The 18864-nt window shown below is 50.0% G+C and overlaps 1 protein-coding gene and 1 long non-coding RNA gene across 3 annotated transcripts; one reads left to right on the top strand and one right to left on the bottom strand.

Moving 5' to 3' along the window:
- Positions 1-101: 101 nt before the first annotated feature.
- Positions 102-13485, bottom strand: LOC308189668. The gene is made up of 3 exons (XR_013946503.1): positions 11863-13485; positions 5579-6901; positions 102-5008 (listed from the first exon to the last, which is right to left on the bottom strand). It is a non-coding gene; the product is annotated as an uncharacterized lncRNA (long non-coding RNA).
- Positions 13486-13717: 232 nt separating this feature from the next.
- Positions 13718-17970, top strand: LOC308189667 (lymphocyte antigen 6E-like). Of its 2 annotated transcripts, XR_013946502.1 has the most exons (4): positions 13718-13896; positions 15297-15416; positions 16067-16321; positions 17746-17970. XR_013946502.1 is itself a non-coding variant. In XM_080579950.1 (3 exons), the coding sequence occupies exons 1-3, from the start codon at positions 13842-13844 to the stop codon at positions 16222-16224; spliced, it is 333 nt and encodes a 110-aa protein (XP_080436076.1). In that variant the 5' UTR covers positions 13718-13841; the 3' UTR covers positions 16225-16375. The 2 variants fall into 2 exon arrangements, 1 of the variants encoding a protein (XP_080436076.1); XM_080579950.1 differs by lacking the exon at positions 17746-17970 and having other exon boundaries at positions 16067-16375.
- The last annotated feature ends 894 nt before the right edge of the window (positions 17971-18864 follow it).

Here is an 18864-nt window from a genome sequence, read left to right as displayed (position 1 = left end):
AATTCCTCTCCAGAGCTGCCAAGTGCTCTGGATCTCTTCTTTCCTCCTCCTTGAGAGTCTGGGAAGAAGATTGAGAGCCTTGACAGTGCCAATAAATGAGATTACAGCGTCTAATCCCATCTCCTTGCTGTAATGGAGATGTGCTGCACTTTTAGCTACTCTGAATTAGCCTGATGGGGAAATATGAGGCAATGACAGCACTGAAGCAGGCAGCTGCAGTATAAGACCTGGGCTTGGGTCAGGGGGTACACTGGGAGGAAAAGGAAAAATCTGAGGGTGTTTTGTGCCATTTTGCCCTCAGGATGTGAGAGAATTGTGCGATTGCACCGACATAATCAAAAGAGAGACACTTTGTGTGAGGGAGCCAATGTTGCTGTAGGAGGAGTTCCATCTTTGAGAGGAAGGGACGGGAAGTGCTGGGCCAGAAGGTGGGTTTCATGGTAGAGAGCTAAAAATCCCCTTGGCATGAGCAACATCTACCTTAACCCACTCCTGTGTGGTCAAACCTTGGTCTGTGAGAGAAGGTCTCATTTGGGTCTAGAAATAAGCTGTGTTCAGCCATTAACTTCACACTGGGAAGGGGTGATGCTGGCTGTGGGGCTGGACCAGGCGATGGTGGGACACGGGTGTGCTGGGGAGCAGCACCAGTCCTGCTGGAGCTGTGCCTGTGTGGGGTGACATCTCCACCACGGGGCTGCTTCCTTCCCATGGACGTGGAGAAGGCAGGGACCAGCTCCATAAAATGCTGGTGCTTGCTCAGTTGGCCGCTTTTCACAGGAGGAAAAAAATAGGTGAGATCTGCATGTACCTGGCAACAACTAACCTAGGTGCCAGTAAATCTCAGGCGTAAGTAAGCTGTTGCATTGGCAGCACAATCTTCTTGCATCTCAGGGCTGATGTTCAGGTTGCGGTAGTCCAAAGCAGTCAAGTGCATCCCATGTGTTCACTTCCAGCCACTTGTTCTTGTTTTAAATTATTATTTCAGTTGGGAGTCATTAAAACTGGAGGTGATCTGTCCGAATATGGGAGACTGGAGGCCAGAGGCTTTCTTGCAACTCATCCAAGACGTGGCTCTGCTGAGAGCTGATGCACAGAGTCCAAGCTGGAATTTGGTCTCTGGAATTGGTTGTGTGCATGCTCAATTGTCCGCAGGGATTAGGCTTTTGATACGAAGTGCTTTGCCTTCAAGCAAAAAGCCTACCTGCAGGTCTCCAAAACATTTTGTGGTCGGTTCCTAAGGGCCCATATGTGAAACTGAGGCCCTAGAATTACTGTGCGTTAGTTCAGATGGGACAAGTACGAGGAGAAATGCAGGAGGGAAACCAATGCTGTTTTTATCTTGCATCTGCAGGGGGAGTGCACGTGCAGTGCTCTGCCACTTGGCTGAGATGTGGCAGCTTATGAAACTCTGATAACCAGGACTCTCTCTCCAAGCCATAAGTGCTAATCTAGGGTTTGAAGAGACAAGTGAATCTTAAAACAGGGATCTGAAACAACCTGATGGCAGAAGTGGGAGGGGATTTATTTACTTTTTCTGACCAAGCTAAACCAGTTATCAACTGGACAGGAGCTGCCAAGCGTGCCTTGACCCCTCTGTTGGATTTGTACCTGCGAACACAAGGGACCCAGTTTGGATCCACTGCATGGAGATATTTTCCTGCCCACTCTGTTATAAACACTTTCTGGCTTTAAAAAGTGTTCAAGTGGTTAATCACCACTAGCTGTGGGGGAAAGGTCCCATCTAGCAAGCCCGTAGAGGGGAAAAACACTCATTTTCAGTTGCAGAAAAAGGAGCAAGATGTAAGTGGATGAGCACTGTGGGTGTTTCCATGGGACCAGCAGATTTTTCCATTTTTAAAAGTATCTTTTAGAGGAAAAAGTCGCTCGGGAACCATGTGAGGGGAAGGAGTTGTAAGAGCAGCTGCAGCAATCTAAACAGCTGCTGAGGAAGCAGTGGAAAAATCACGCCAAAGAAGCAAATTCTGCTGCAGCTTTGGGGGGAAGCGAGTAACTTGGTCTGTGGCCTCTCCTCGGGCAGGTTTCTATCAGTGCCGTCATCCTCTGCCTGGGGCAGTTAATGTGAAGGAAAGGCTGGTCTTCCTTCCACGTGTTTTTGGTGGGATGGCGGAGCCATGCAGTGGATGCTGGCTGTGTCGCCTGCTTACACAGCTCTGCTTTCCTTGGCAGCTCCCCTGGCTGCCTCCCTTCGTCTTGCTTCTCTCCAAAAGGCTGTGCTTGGAGCAAAACCCATCGAGATGTCAGTGAATGCAGCTGCAAGCCCTGCGCTTTCCTCTTGCACTGCAGCAGCTGAGGAGCACCAGGGTGGCTTCATGGGCTCTGTGTCATACAGAAGGCTCCTTGGCCATGCTCTGGAAGTCAGGGCTGTGAAAGAGCTTGTCAGTGTCAGCTAAATAATAACTGACTATTCTGTAGGAGCTTAAATAAAGCAGCTCCGTTTTTTCCCTAGAGGGTGTTAACCTCCATCGTTTGCACTACAACCTACGGCGTGACCAGTTCTGTCAAAAAGCTCAGTGAAACAAAAATGGGAAAGCTAAGGGAGCAAAAGCGAGGTTAGATGGGTTGCGTGTTTTACTCCTTATGGGCTTGAGTAATGCAATAAGTCAGAACCAGCTTTAAGGGGAGAAGCTGGTAAGTCTGGGGAGTGTCCTCCTGGCTTCTGGCCATACCCAAGGAAGACACAGGTCAGGGAAGCTGGGTTTCTCGCTATTGACATCACACAATGCAGCAGTCTGGCCCAGTTCCCCTTCTGCCAGGGATTTTCCACTGCTCAGGACCCTGAGGAGCAGGAACTTGACCCCATCACATGTGCCTATAAGAGCAGGACCCTTCTCCTCCAGGCTCTGGGTTGGGGTTTATTTGGGGACTCAAAGCAATGCTTGCATGCTCAGTAACCCCTGCCTGTCTTGGCCCTTCCAGGGACGCTTTCAGCTTAATTTCTCCAGTGAGGTGACTTTTTTTGTAGGCGCATAAAACCCTGTGCTTTGATGACTACGATATTTGGTAGCCCAAAGTTTAAAAAAAAAAAAAAAAAGAACTTCAGTGTTTTTCATTGCAATCACTTAAAAAAAAAAAAAGTGGAAAAAAAATGCAGAAATGGAAGATCTGGTTTCAGGCAAAACCAGAAGTGGTGCCTTCCCCTGTAACTTTTTGGGCTGCTAATGGGCTTTTCACAGAAGCCTGCTGTTCATATGGGCTGGGAGGAGACCTCAAGGCAAATTTACCGGGAACAAAGCTGGCTGCTCACGCTGATACTGGGATGGGCTCAGGGCTGCTCTCATTTCATAACAGCTCTCAAAAGCCTCTTGGTGGCCGGAGTCTCCCTGCCTGCAGGCTTGGGATCTCCCAGGCCGTGTGATGGCTGAAGGGCAGCACTGGTGCAGCGGCTGCTCCTTAAAACAAGCCTGTGGGTGGCAGGAGGCGGTGGGAAGTTTCTCTTGACTTGCACTGACATCTGCTGTTCCCAGGCTCTCCGTGGAAATGCTGAGGCTGGGAGGAGGGTCTCTGAGGGCTCTGGTCCAACCTCCAGCTCAAACAGGGTGAGCTTTGGTTGGGTTTCTTTGGGGCAAACTTTGTAGCTCCAGGGAGGGAGATTTCCTCCTCCATTTCCTTCGGCATCTATTTTGGTGTTTAATCACTGCCCAGGCAAACATTTCTTTTTTTTTATTATTATTATTTTCCATTTATTTATTTATTTTCCTGTATGCCTGGTTGGAATGTCTCTTGCTGTATCTCCTAACCTGCTGCTTGTCCTTCCTCATAGTTTTCCTTGAGGATTGTCTGGCTCTGCCCTCCTTCTAGCCACCCCCCTATTAAATAGCTGAAGGCAGTGACCTGATTCCCTCTTAGCCTGCTCCTCTCCAGCCTGTCCTCTTGCATGGGGTGGCATCTGGTGGCTGGAGGTGTTGGGACCACCTCATCCTACGGTTTGGGGGAATACGAGCAGTGCCTCTGCCACCATGGGAAGCCACCCTGGGGCTGGAGGCTCTAACGGGGCTCCGGCCTCGCCTGTTGCTTCTGTGTCATCCATCCCAGAGAGATGGGAACAGAAAGCTGACACGCTGGCACCCTTTGCAGGAACCGAAGCCCTCGGTCTGAGCCTCCGCTCATCAGAAACCTTCCCACGTGGTGCTTTCTCCTGGGGATGAGTCAACGTCTTGATGCTCGGCCAACCTTATCCATCCTCGCTGCCAAGGGCCGCACATCGGCCTCCCGTTCCCTGGAGCTGCCTCCTGCTTTCTGTGTCCGTCGGGGCTGGTTTTAGGGTGGGCAGCACTGCTCCCCTGCCCACCACAGCTTCCTGGGGTGGAGAGGGGGCCTGGTGGGTGCCCATGACATGTGCTCTTTCATTTACTTAATGACAGGGCTGTCGCTCGCTTGTAGGTGGGTGGGAGCGGCGGCTTTCGGATGATTCATCTTAATGGGTGCAGAGAGGCAAGCGGGTGCGATAAGAGCTCCTCGGCGAGGAGTTTGCTGCTGAACTGCTCCCTACCCCCTGCGTCTGCTCCCCGGTGAGCCATCAAATTAAGGAGAAAGCAAAACAGCTGGAGCCGGGCAGACGTGGGAGAAGTGGGAACCCCCTGCGGGGACGAGGGGAAGAGAAACCCCCAAGGGTTGCCAGAGGGTTTTTCTCTCTTCCCCCACCTCCTTCCCTTGAGGGCTGGTGTTGCGAAACTGCAAAATCTGGGAGAAATAAAACAGAAACTTTAAAGGGGAATATTGTCAACGTGAGAGTCTCGCTTAAACGTTATCATTTCCTACCGCTGCTGTGCTTCAGAGCTTCTCCCTCCGAGTGCAATGAATGGAGGTGCTTCCTTTCCCAGCCTGGATTAGCAGGAGGAGGAGATCACGGCTGTGGTTTGGCATAAATAAAACACGTGTTTAAGGAGCTCTCCCGGGCTTACGCAGCTGTGCTCTGCATCCATCGACAGTCAGCCAAGTTCAGACCACTTAAAATAAGCTCCAACGGGACGGGCTCCAATGGGAGTGGCTGCAAAGGAAAGTAAACGATTAACCTACGAGAAATTGGATCCCTGTGATAAAATGAAGGGCAGTCTAATGAGGGGCAGAGGAAGGGCTTTTAATGTGAGGATAAAACTCCAGGATATCGGATTTGTGCCTTGCAGAGGAGACTTGCTGGCATGGAGTGCAACTTGGGGCAGGGAGGGGAAGGTTTTGCTGCCCAACGCTGGTGTCCCACAGGGAATGAGTAGATGGCACATAGGCTGGTTCTTCCTGCAGCTTCATTTTAGCTGTAATTGTGATACTGTTGGCCAGCCGAGCACATGCATTATTTGAAAGAACAATAAAGAGCTTCTAAGGAAGAGCTCAGCCCAGCTGAGCCCATCCCAAGCTCTGAGAAAGGCTTCTCCAGACCTTAATCCTGAGCCGCTGCAAGCTGGGGCATGAGGAATTCCAATAAATTGCTCAATTACAATTCTTAATCCAAGCCTGGATTAGGCTGCAATTATAAGTGATCAGTTTGACTCAGAAATAAGCCCTTAAATAACTGCCTTCACAGCTGCAAGAGGGCTCATATATTGCTTCTGCTGCCACGAACCTGGGAAGAGCACGATGTGAAATCTCTGCAAAAACAGGGTAATTTCCTTGGTTTGGGGAAATTTCCAATGGGTTGTCTTGTGTCGGAGCAGGCTTGCAAAGGAGGGATGACGAAGTGGATAGCTGATGGCCTTCCAAAAAATGCTGTTTCTAGCTTGGTGGATTGCATACAGGCCACCCCTACTCTTGCACACAGGGCAGGTTATTTATCTGTAAGGGTGGGTCAGATGAGGAAGTCTCTGATCCTTTCCCAGAGGTCATCTACACATGAATGAGCTCTTTGTTTGTTAAACTTGTTTTTTTTTGTGTGTAATCTCCTCCATCCATTTATCAAGGGATAGTTGGACGCTTCAACCCCTGAAGGCTTGGTTTGCCCTAGAGAAGGAGAATTGGGTGGGAATTATTGCAACCTGTTTTATTTAGGGCTGGTGTTTCCTTCTTGGTAGTCCTCCAGGCAGAAATGTGTTTCCCATTGTTCATTCCTGGTGCTACAAGTCCTATTTCAGAGGCAGAACCTGAGGGGGTTAAATCTCCACCACTCCCTCTCCTGTGCATCTTCAGACCTAGCACCGTCCCTCTTTCTGTAGGCTCAGAGAAAGGGAGCAGCTTCTGCTCAAGCAGGAGCCTGGGAGCCTGGCAGGATTCCCCACCAAGGCAGGCAGGAGATGGCTCTGGCTGCCTGCAAAGACAAATTCTGGAGGCTGCCATTCCAGAGGTAAGGCTTGAAGGTGAGGATGAGAGGTGAAGAGTGGGACCACGGAGGTCTGGCCTCTCTTCCTGGCTTTTCCTAGCGCAGGCACGTAGCACAATCCCATTTTTTTTTATTGTGCTTGGCTCCTCTTCCTTGGGACCCTGTATGGGATGGCTGCAGCTTCATGTCTTGCCAAGGTTTCTGTTTCATCCCCACATTTTTAATGGGGGCCACCAAACCAGCACTAGCCCGACTCCGTCCTGGCGTAGCAAGGTGTGCTATGCGAGCATCCAAAGCGGTCCTGGAGTGCTGGCAAAGCTCTCATCATCTTTGCAGTCTGGCATGCGGTCCGTGCTGTAACGGGACATGGTTCATTTACATTTGCTTATGTGGTGTCCTCCTTAATTGTTCTTACTGGTTTGTTTGATTTAGTTCCGCTTTCCCTAAAGCCGGCCAGGCCTGTGCAGCGTGGCTTCTTGAGCAAGCAGCGTGTCTGAACTGTGGCTGCACAACCCGAACTGCTCTGATGCATAAATAAGTCCTCCTTTTGTCTTTTCTTTTCTATACTGTGACCTTTGGAAGAACTTCTCCATGGGGCTGTGCTGGGTTGCCCTCATAATGCCTTCCTGTATGCTGGAAAAGGAAAAAAATATATAGGATACATAATTCTGTAAATAAAACCAAATAACTCAGTCTAGTTTTTCCCCTATGAGAGGCTAAGGCAAGATGGTTTGTTATCCCCTAGCACCTTAATTTGGAATTGCCACTGCTAGTAGCAGGCCATAAGCTTTGTACTGGGATAGCCTCAGGACTGAGGCTTGCCGGGATTGGTCTGACTTTGTCCTGACCTGCCTGAGGCTTTGTTTTACTTGGCTGAGCTGTAAGAGCAATTTTTCTAATGGACTAGGTGGCTATGGCTAATTTGTTCCTCTTTTATGTATCTTTTTATGGTGCAACCGTGGGTTTATATAGATAGCAATAACAACTTACTATTTTGTATACAGTGAGGTATTTACGGCGCTGACCCAAGCGGATGAGAAGAGATGGGGCCGAGGCTGGCATTGGAGACCTCTGAGCTGTTGACAGTTTAACCATGGTCAGCTGAAGAAATGCAAGACCTGGAGCTAGATCAGGCTGGTTTTAGGAGTAACAAATTAAACAACAACAACAAAAAGTATCCAAGTATGTAAATACATATATATATTATATTTATTTATATATATACATATGGCATGCTGCTTCTTTGCCCATAAGACAAGAATTTGAGGTTGTAGCAGTAGCACAGCATCTTCCCCCTGGTCTTCCTCCACTTCCCTTGTGCTCCCCTGACGTTGCTGTTACCACACCAAGCTCAGAGTCGTGGTAATGGAGCTAATAATAGATAATAGATAATAGAGCAGAGCTTGGGCCAGGTCACCAAAGGGAAATCTGCAAGGTCTCAGGGGAAATGAGCTTTCCCAGTGGCCCAGTGCTAACCCAAGGCTTCAACCTTGAGTCTGTAACAACCAGACCAGCAATGATCAGTGCCTGGAGGCTTCCAAATGTGCCAGAAATGAGACATTTTGCATAACTCAAGTTGTGAAGACCAAGGTTGGTGAGTCCCACTGCCATGACCCACTGGGCTGTGACATCCCAGCCCTGCTGCCCAATGCTCCCGTGTGTCACCGCCCTGCTCTACGTGAAGCTGTGTCCTACAGGGAAGTGGTGGCATCGCCGTCCCTGGGGGTGTTCAAGGAAAGGTTGGATGTGGTGCTGAGGGACATGGTTCAGTGCGTGACATTGGTGGTAGGGTGATGGTTGGACCAGATGATCTTGGAGCTCTTTTCCAACCTTAATGATTCTAGGATTCTGTGATTCCCCACTTCCTGCTCCAGTGCACTGGGGTCTGAAACACTCCCATTGCTGTGGTTTTGGGAGACCTGAATAACGTTGGGTAACAGGTCAAGCCCAGTTGTTTGCTTGGGCAGTGAGACAGAGGGTAGTCAAATGAGCCATAACCCTACAGACTTGGGTGATCTCACATGCTGCTTACACGTTAAAGTCAGGATTTGCCCTGGTGAGAAAGGTTCACGTGCTGGTTGTATTTGTCTTTTGACCTAGACATTCACCAGAGGTGAATTCACAAAAAGCTGCAAAACACATTGCAGAATCTGTCCCACCTTTTGTGAATGCTTCAGTCGTCACCACTGCCATTGCAATGAGGCATCCAGGGGGAGACACCCGTTCCTGGTGCTGGCAACCACAGTTCTGGTCGGTGCTAACAGGTCCCTTCTCTGTGATGGACTGTGATGCCCTGGGGAATTGGGTTCCTGCTGAATAACCCATGCAAGCTTCCTAGCCCATCCTGGTCCCCCAGTGCCTCCAGTTGTTTCACCCATCTGCTCCCAGCACATCTTCTGAACACCTGATGCTCAGACATGGACAGGCCAGCCTGAACCTAATGTGAGCTTGATGGCGAGGAGATCCCTTCATTAATCTTTTATAGCTTCTCGTGCATCAGGGCTCTGCAGCCACCATAAAATAAAAGAGAATAAATAACACCCATCTTGGAAATTTCTGTTGATTGCTGACTCACAGCAGGGCCGGGGTTTTGCAGGCAGCAGGGGCTGCTTGTTCGTGCAATTACACGGAGAGCTAAACAAATGGAGGTGAGTAGGAGGAGGGTACGATCCTGATCTGCACAGCCCCAAATCAGAGCATGTCTCCTACTGCTTCAACCAGGCAGAAATTTCTGAGGGCTCACAGAAAGGCATCTGGAAAATAATGAATTTACAGTGGTGTTTTACTAGCATGTTGTCTGCACTCCGGTCCTGACGAGGGTCGGGATGCCATGGGGAAGGCATATTAGCAAATATAATGTCCTGTGTCTGTTCCTGGCCCTGGGATTAGCTGGTATCCGTCTGTACAGCCAGGCTCTCTCCCTCCAAAATAAGGTGGCTGAGTCCAAAACACCCATTGGAAAATTTATCCGACTTGTGATAAAACCTGCACCCTGCCCAGGAATTGCCAGAGATGGTCTTAGGCCAAAACTGTGCCAAAGACCACGCTAACAATTAAACAGCATGGACAAATGTGGGACAGCCCTTGAAACTCTGCATGTTTTGCTGCTGAATGCTTCCATGTCAGCTCTTCGGCAGCATGGTTCTAGCCTCAGGGCTGCTGGAAGGGTGGTGACCTCCTCTGGAGCTTGTGACACCTGGAGGCCACCGCTGGATTCCCCTGTTACAGCCTCCAGGTACGGGTATCATTCCATATTTAACTTAATCCAGACCCAGCTGGGATTTGGGCAGTACAGGAGTCCCAGATACACCATAAAACTCGGTATTATGGGAAATGGAGACCCGGGATGCCCCCGGGGCACTATTTTCCTGCCCTGACTCAAAGAAGGGGAGCCAAAGGGCAAGTTCTCAGAAGGATTTCACCACCTCAGTGTAACCTGGCCCCAGACTGCCCATTATACGTAGCAGAACCTGAGTATCTTTGGGCCATGGTGGGACCCCCATGGTGAGCACCCAGCTCCCTGCACAGCACCCAGGAAGGGGGAGCACATGGGAGATGGGAGAAGAGCAGCCACATGCCAAGGGGTCAGAGTCCTTCAGGGATTTGGGACACGAAGGGTTTAAGCCAATGTTGGTCTGCAGAAAACCCATGGGTGGGTTTAGCTCCAAGAATGCCTTGTCTTCCCTGGGAATTAAGCACAGAAGCATCTCGGCTGTCTGGGGTGGGGACAGCTGTGCGTCGGGGGCGGGGGGAGGGTGGTAACAGCCCACCTTGGTGGTTTTGGGGTGGTCACAACCAGGAAGAGTTGAGGAAAGAGCTGTGCAGGACCAAATGTGAATAAATCTACAGGGAGGAGGAGGGAGGTGGAAGGAAGGAGCCAGGAGGCAAAATTACTGATCAGCTTCTGTCCTTGGACTCAAGGGTGTTTGCCCTCACCCAAGAGATGCTAAACACACACAGCTGATGCTTCTCTTCTAAAATCTTCCAAAATCAGATCTTCTGATCTTTAGATGATCTTTCAAGGTCCCTTCCAATCCCTAACGTCCTGTGATTCTCCTCCAAGGGCAATGTGTGCTTCGAGCCATTGTCCTCCCTGCCAAAAGCAACAAATGACACCACCTGGACAGTGTCTCTTTGATAGGTTTTATCTACATCTGAAAAATCCTTGGTGGCACAGTCATACCTGGTGCTGAGAACCTCCTTCATCCCACAACGCTTGGCTCCTGGGGGTGTTGGCAAATGGGTGGGAAGTGGCAATAAGCACGGTCTGGGAGGATGCTGGGGTAGGTGGAGATGTTTGGGAACCTCTTGAGGTGCCAGTTAAGTGATGATGAGGGCCTGGCAGAGCTAGTGCTGTGACCAGACTTCAGGACAAGAAGTTTAAAGACTTCAGGACAAATTCAAGGAAGTCCCTCAAGGAGCCAGAGTTGGAATCCATCCTTGTGGGTCCTTTACAACTCAGGATATTCTATAGTTCTATGAAGAGCTTTCATGAGTCCGAGCCATGATATTTCTACTCCACCTCACCTCTGTTCTACACATGGACACTTGTCTGCAGGCCTGGTGTGAGAAGACCCCAGTATGGGGCTCCTGGGGGATGGGGGATGAGCAGCTCCCTGCCTGGCTTCCAGTCGTTGACGTCTCTTCTCCACCTAAGAAGTTTCAAAGGCCAGAACATTGGAGAAGGCAGCAAAATAAAGCTGGGGTAGTGTAATGTTGCACGGCCAAGAACAAAATGAGAGGCCTGCCACGTGCCCGAAAATGTCCAATCTCCAAAGCTGAATCTAAGCAAGGGAAACAAACAGTGCTTGGAAATGTTTCCCGGTCTGGGATGCTGTCATCCACACCGTTTAATTGTTTAATCATATAATTGTTAGCACATTTCTTGGCAGGGTTTTAACGTGGGCCAGCTACCACCACCCATGCAGTGTCTGGAAACAGGAGAGGAGATGGCACAAGGGTTATTGACAAGGGGCCCTCTTACACCCACCTCTTGGATCCATGCTAGAGATGGTCCTTGGAAGCCTTTAACTCAGCTCTACCTCCTCATTTCTGCTCTGTAGTGGTGGACACCAGGACAACTTTTTTGCAGCTCTCTGCCTGGATCCAGCCCAGCTCTGTCTTCCATGCCGCAGCCACTCTGCCTCTATGTGTTGGCCACCCCAGGTGCCAATGCCAACCTCAGTCACTCGTGTGCCACCAAGGAAATGCCAGCCATGTGCTGGCACCCCCACACCTCTCACATACGCATCAGAAATACTTGAGGCCAGGCTGGTGATTTCCCAAATATCTGGCTCAGTGGGCCACGGGCAGCCCCCCGAATGCCAAGTGGCCCATTGTGCTCCCTTGGCTATCACCACACTTTTCCCTCAAACCACTCCTGCTGGTGGACCACCATAGACCACTTCCCATGGCCTTGCAGCCCCCCTTCCTGCAGTCAGTGAAGAACATATTTGAAATCCTTCCCCAGGCGACTCTGCTCCAGTTCTGCATCAGAGAAATGTTCACAACATCATTCTTTGGGAGTGAGGGGATAAACTAAGTCAGAACCATTTATTTCCTAAAATAATAATAATAATAATTCATTAACGTACCTTGTTAATCATATTGAAGAATAACAATTATTTTTCCCTTCTTCCTCAAAAAAACAGTCAAATCTGCTTAGAGCAAGCTGCTTCTTTGTCCACGCAGACCTTTGCCAGGGTGCTCCTGCTGCTGCAGGATGCTCAGCCTTGGCTGCCCAGGCTGATCTCCAGATCTTGCCAAAGAGCTGTCCCTGCAGGAGGACACCACGCTGTGAATCATGCTGGGCAAACCTTGCTCCCTGGAATGGGTCTAGCTCTTGGGTTGCTGCCTTGTGACACCTGGGAGGACTGACACACCTCCTCTGGCATCCACGGTGGCATGCAGCCCCCGAGTCTGGCAGAACTTCGTCTGTTGGGCAAGTGATGTGGCTTATCCTCTCCACGCCCAGGAGATGAATGTCCATTGGAAAGGAATGGGGAATGCTTCGTGGGGTTATCAGGGCTGACTTCACCATCCTGTTAATCCTGCTCTATGTCAGCAGTACTGATAGCCCCGGTGGTTTAAAGCCAGTGGCAGAAACCTCAACAGTAACTGAAAATTACCCTCCCCTAAACACCCATACTTCCCCCACCCCCACCCCGCTTTTTTTTTTTTCCTTAAAATGGAAGATACCGTGTGTTTTGCTGTCCTTCTGAACTTCCTCTGGTCATGCCTTCACCATGATGAGCAATGATTAGTCCTATCAGCTGCCCTGAATGTGCAAGATGCACATGACCTCTGCTTCGGGGGTCCTCACCCATATGCTCTCCTGCCCAGGACCTGAAGAGCTCACCCCCAGGCATTTTTGCCCTCCTCTAGTCCATCTGAGCTCCTTTTTTTTTTTCTTTTCACACGTTCTTTGTCTCTTATCCTGCAGCTCTATCTCATAAACCCCAGGTTGTGCAGATACAGCTGGATACCTGTTATCCCTTTCCTGCAGACCAACATTTGCAGGATGGAGAAGGGGAGACCAGAGAGATGAGTGCCCAGGCAGATTTATTCAGATTAATTCAGAGGGGCTGCTCCTGCTTTGTCCTCTCTGCTCTTTGGTGCCTGGGCGTGTGGTGACTCACAGAGACATCTGCTGATTTGCAGCACCAAACCTCCTGATGGCTTGTTCCTTAGAAGCAGAAGTGGGACAGGCGGTCAACCAGAGGCCCCAGGAGGGCTGAAATTACCATCTCCAGCTCCACCCAAGTAGATAAACATGCAGAGAAATGGTAAAGGCTGGGAATCTTACGTTTGACTGCTATCCAGCAGGACTTTGTATCGAATGTTCCATGTAGAAGCATGACAAAGATGTTTTTACCCTTTGCTCACATGTAACAAAGCTGGAAACCACCCTCCAGCATGCTGGCTCCTGCGTGTGGACCCCAAAGACATTGCTTCCTTGCTGCAGCTGCTCTCAAAACTAGGATGTAGAGCATTTAGGACTTTGTAACTAACCAGCAGCTTTTATAGGCAACGGGAAATTATAAAACCTTTGCTGTTTGTATTGCCAACCATGGAGACACAGCTAGGTCTGTCCTGACTATAGGTACTGGGAGTTCTCCAGATCTGACCCTGGAAAGGCTCTTGGCAGTCATCCACCCCGAAGAAGCCATCAATTTGTGCAACTTACTGCCATTTTGCTTTGAGTAGATGCCTTCACTGAATTATCTGGCCGCAGACGTGATGATCAGATCGGAGATGAACAGTACAAAAAAACCCACTCGGACATCAGTAGCACTGCTAGTCTGACCATGGAGACACCAAAGTATTAAAAGCAATAAATGGAATGAATTGCCTTAGTGCTTTCACTCGTCTCCGGCCCCATCTGACCAGCCTGAAGGCAATGCCGAGGTGAGAAAACAACCCACATGCATTCCTATCCTGTCAAATAACACATGATCCCTGCCCATTCTTTCAAAATTGCTGTCTTCATAATCACTCAGTCCAAACGCAGGGAAGATATATATCCTGTCCCCAGACGCGGGTGCTTTTCCTGGGCTGCGGACACGACTGGCAAATGATGAAGGCCTTGCTCCTTGCCGTGCTGGCTTTGATCCTATGTGCAGAGCAAGGTAAGGTATTATGGCTCCTTCTAGACAAAGAATAATTGCGTGTTGGAAGGCCAAGAAGGCCTCATAGCCAGGGAAAGAAGTCATGGAAGGGGTTGCATTGGTGCTTGCCGAAGGACTTGGTGCTTCTCTTCGGGTTTCTCAGCCTGGGTGTGCCAAGGGTTTCTCGTATGCAAGGGAAATTTCTCTATGAACTCATGTACTACTCGACTTTAAAAAATAAAAAAGGAAGCAGTTGCCACATTTAAGTCTTTGTTAAAAGATTTTCCTGTGGGTTTATTTGTTCAGATGATGTAAGACTGTGGTTATTTCTAAATCTTGATGAAGAAGTGCTGCAGCCCACTATCACAAAACACATCAACAGCTCCTGGCTTCTGCAGGTGGTGGCACTGCTTCTAGCAGCAGAAGTGGGACAGGGCCAGACCTACAGCATCTGCCCTTGTGCCCCTTACGTTTTCCCATCTCAGAGACCCTACAGTGGTGATTCCAGAGGCTTTTTTGTCAAGATGGGGAGAAGTTGTTATATGGGGTCAACAGCCTTATGCTGGGATATTGGGTGGGGAGGAACATTTACATATTATTTGCATTACAGATTATATAGTTTATTTCACAAAGAGATTGCAAGTGAAATCTGAGCCCTCTGAAAGTACATGGTCCTACAGCCTCTCCAGACAAGTCACTTAAGCAGCCAAAGAGAATTAATGTTATCGTCATTTTCTAGAGAGGAATTAGCTTTGCCAGCTCTTGGAGATTTGCCACATTATCTGGTGCGGAAAAATAATGTCTTGGAATAGTTATTTCTGTCTCATTGTGGCCTAAGAATACTTTTCTGCCATTTAACATGGTTCAATTTCCAGAATAGTGATCTTGACAAATTTCCTAGCATTAACAAGGCCCAAGGGACAGAGATTGTCTTCAGCACCAAAACCAAGAGCACCTTAACTCGGGTTAGAAGACCTAGGCAGTAAAAATGAAATGTTGGACTGCACGGGTCTTAGGGGTGAATTCACACAGCTAAGAGTTAAATGCCAGTCTTCTCATCAGTGTTTTAACCCAGGTTTCGGGGCTTTAAATCCCACTCAAAGATGCAGGTGTGGCAGACTGACCTCTTCAGGCCAAGGAGGTCCCAATTAATGGGACCAGCAACTGCAAGTGCTTACTGCCCAATTGGTTAGCAGTGTAATTTGTAGGGTCTCCAGCAGCTGAAAAGGGTGAACCCAAGCCTTGGGACATCCCTGTAGACTCCTACAGCAGACCCTGGCCTTCCTGCTCCTTGCATCATATCAAACCTGGTGCCCTGGCCCTTGGGCATTCAAGAGTCAATGGAAAGAAGGTGATATCTTTGCTGCTGGGAGTGGTGGCATTTTGTCTTCATCTTCCATATCCCGTGTCTCCTCCTGCAGCAAATGCCCTGTACTGCTACACCTGCGAGTGGGAGCAAAGCAACTGGAGCTGTCTGAAGGCCCAGAAGTGCTCGGACAAGGATGAGTACTGTGTGACAAATGTTGCCTCCGTAGGGATCGGTATGTGCTGGCGGGGCCCCCTCTCATGGGGACTCAGGAATGGGTTGTGGGGTTTTGCCTGGGTTTTTATGGTTGCCCTTTGTGGATGGATGGGATGAGGAGTCACTGGGAAGTGCACGTGAGAGGTGGAGACCTGGTGAGTCCAACATGGCAGTGCTGAAGTTTGCAGGATTTGAAATCCTCCTCCCCAACACACGCTGGGATCTTCCTCCTTATTTTATGCCTGCTCGGAAGCAGCAGGGGACACTGAGACATAAAGCAAGCAGTCTTCAGGGGATGAATAAAGAAATCCAGACTTTAGTTAGACAGGGAGATGAAATGAAGCAGGTAACCAAGATGGATGAGGAGGTCTAGAGAGAAGCAGAAGGGAATAAAACCACTTCATTCTCCCAGAGAAGCCTGGAAATGCATTTTCAGCCCAGGCAAGAATATTGTTTCATGCATGCCATGAGGCTAGTGCTGAATGCCCAGCAGAGATATTGAATGCCTTGTGTAGCTGGTCCCAGCTGCAGTGGGTGGGATGGGGATGGGTCTCACTGGCCGTGTGGTCCTTGGGACAGAAGGACCCATTAGTCCATCCCCATCCTCTATGATCTCAAGGAGCACTTGGGAAACCCTCATTGCTAACACCACTCTCTCCTTTGGGCCAGGCTTTTTGTCTCTGTGGAAGAGGATCACCAAGAAGTGCTCTGGGAGCTGCCCGTACCACAACTTCAGCCTGGGTCTGGCCACCTACACCTCGTACTGCTGCCAGACCTTCCTGTGCAACCTGAGCGCCTGCCCGGGGCCCAGGCTAGCTCGTCCTTGAGATGCTGGGGGTCCTGTGTCAGTGTCCTTCTTCACTGGTGGTGGGGAGAAAGGGGCTCCTGATGGCCTGAAGAGCGTGGATGGATTCCCCCAGGAGGGTACGGCCACCAAGCACGCTGCAGAGTAGATAAAGCATTATGGTCACCACCTCCTGCCCTGTGTTGCCTCTCAACCTGTAGCTTCTCACCTGCTTCTCATGTCTGAGCTCTGTTGCCCCAGCAGCTTGGTGGAGAAGTGGCTGAGCTGTGTCCCCTGCAGCCAGGGGGAGGGCGATGCTGCTCCTCCATGTGCTGAGCTTCACGGGGGGTTCTCCTGCAGCCTCACCTCGCCTCGGGCACAGCTGGAAGATACACAACAGGCATCAGCTTCCCAGCCCAGGGGCAAAGGGGAGACCAAAAATGATGACCCCTCTGTGCCAATTCAAGGGAAATTGTGCAAACTCGCTGCTGGGAAAAGGAAAAACCTGCCCTGATTGTAAAATCCTGACCTTGTGATAGGTTTCAGCCACAGCTTTCCTCCCTTACACCCCTCTCCTTCTCCATACAGCCTCATGCTCCGTGCCCCCAGGTAGTGAAAGTGACAATCCCGGTGCCACCACCCCATTAGCACCTGGACACACCAGGCACACTCCTGTTCCTGTTGGCTCTGCCCACGGTGCTGTGTTTTTATCAGAATTATGCTTATCTTCACATATTCTCTGCAGTCTTTGTCCCCATCTCCCCTGCCCTTGGTCCTCCCTTTCTTCGTGCTGCCTTGCTCGCTTCTTGCTGCTCTTTGAGCCAAGTGACCCGACCCACCAGGACCCTCCTCTTGGCAACGTGTCCTCCTCCGAGTCATTCATTTACCCATCCCTCAGACATCCCCCAAAGCAACTGCAGGGTAATGAGAAGTATTTGGGTCAGGCTGGTGAGGAACAGTGGAGGGGCTTATAAGAGAGGAATACAGATTTCTGAGAGGCCAAGCATTTCATGTAGATGTTTCCGGAGGGTGCAGATAATGGAGGGTAAAAGGAAGCTGAAAAATGGATGGTGATGATGGGACCTCAGGGATTCCTCATTGCCAGAGGCGCTGCTGAATGCCTTTCCCTCCTCCCATGCAGCACTCTTTGTAAGAAAATGTAAATACATAAACTCGGATGGGCCGAGAGGGCAGAGGAGCACTTCTCAGAGCTGGGGTTGTGGTTTGGATGCCGAACCCATGTACCAAGTCCCCTGGGCAAAACAGGGCACGGCTGCAGCCCAGGGCTTGGTTTCCAACCACCCCTTGAGCCTGCAAATCAGCAAGCATTGCTCAGCCAAAGGATGACGCTCGGTGCCGTGCGACATTTCCAGCCCAGCCCCGGTAAACAAGGGGGGACAAAAGGGGCTTTGAGCCGTGCCAAGCGCGGCTCCCTTGGGCTGGTGCCCGTGGCTGCTCCGGATGAATGCCTCCTCCTGACGAGCCGCATAACGGGAGCCTTCAGAGATGCGTGCCCTCTTTTATTAATCGACTTCTGCTTTCCTTTGCCCCCTCCTTCTCACAGCTACGCCGCGCTGCGAGGGCAGATCTCCACGCCGAAGAAGCTGTGCTGGCGATGCACCTCCCTTTACCTCTTCATTAGACCGTGATCTTTTTTTCGTGCCTGTGTAGGAATTTGCATTTTTCTCCCCGAAGCACTCAGAGCCTCCTCCCGCCTCTCAGTCCGAGTTCTCAAAAGCTCTAATTTACTCCACACACAATATTTTCACATTAAAAAAGAAGGACTTTTTGTGTGTGCATTTTTTTTTTCTCTGTGTGCCAGAATTATTCAGCTCTCTGAAAGCACTGAAGAATCCCAGTTGGACAGACTCTAATAATTAATATTTCATTGCGTTGGATTTACACGTCCTGCAGCAGAGGAGGCAGAGTCCCCTGCAGCCTGCAGGAAAACACAGTTGTTTTTTTGTTTTTTTTTTTTTTTTTTTTTTCTATTTTAAAGCAAAACTGGCTGTTTTTGCCTGGTTTGATCTGGCTTTGCTGCAGAAAAGCTTTCTTGCACCCTATGGTGAATATAAGGGGACATAAATCATATAAATCATCCTGGCCGTAGGTGGGGAGCAAAGGGCACTGCAGCTCCAGGGCACCCAAACCTTCCCTCCTCCCACAGAGCAAAACCACCCTGGTGGCAATTCCTCCTCTGTGATGTGAGGGAGAAATAAGACTCAGGTGCAATTTCCAACCACCAGTTCTGACCAGGGATTAGAGCTGGTGGGGACCACAGAGAGATGGCCATCGTTAGCACGAGGATGAGGCTGTCCAGAAAATTACCCGGTGGATCCCAAGAACTTAAATTAGAATGGGCACTTAAATTAGGATGGGCACTGCTGCACCCATCCCCTCGTGTCCGAGCAAAAAACATGGACAGGAGGGGAAGAGCACTTTGGGGTAGAGAAGGACCTTAGTAGTGTAGTTTGTTTCCCCATCCCGCTGTGGTTTCTTGCTATTTCCACGGGATTTCAGCATTTTCTTGCGCCCCTTGCTGTGCCAATGCATGGTGCAAACAGGACCACTCCAGGCTGTGGCTGAGAGATGCTACAGATTGTGACAGCCAACCAGCCAGACACGGGGCAGGCATCCCCCAAAGGGATAGCAGAGCCCGGTGCAAGGTTTTGGGGAGAGGTCT

This window comes from Anser brachyrhynchus (assembly GCF_964034855.1).
Source record: "Anser brachyrhynchus genome assembly, chromosome: 2".
NCBI lineage: Eukaryota > Metazoa > Chordata > Aves > Anseriformes > Anatidae > Anser > Anser brachyrhynchus.
This window is presented reverse-complemented; position numbering and strand designations above follow the sequence as displayed.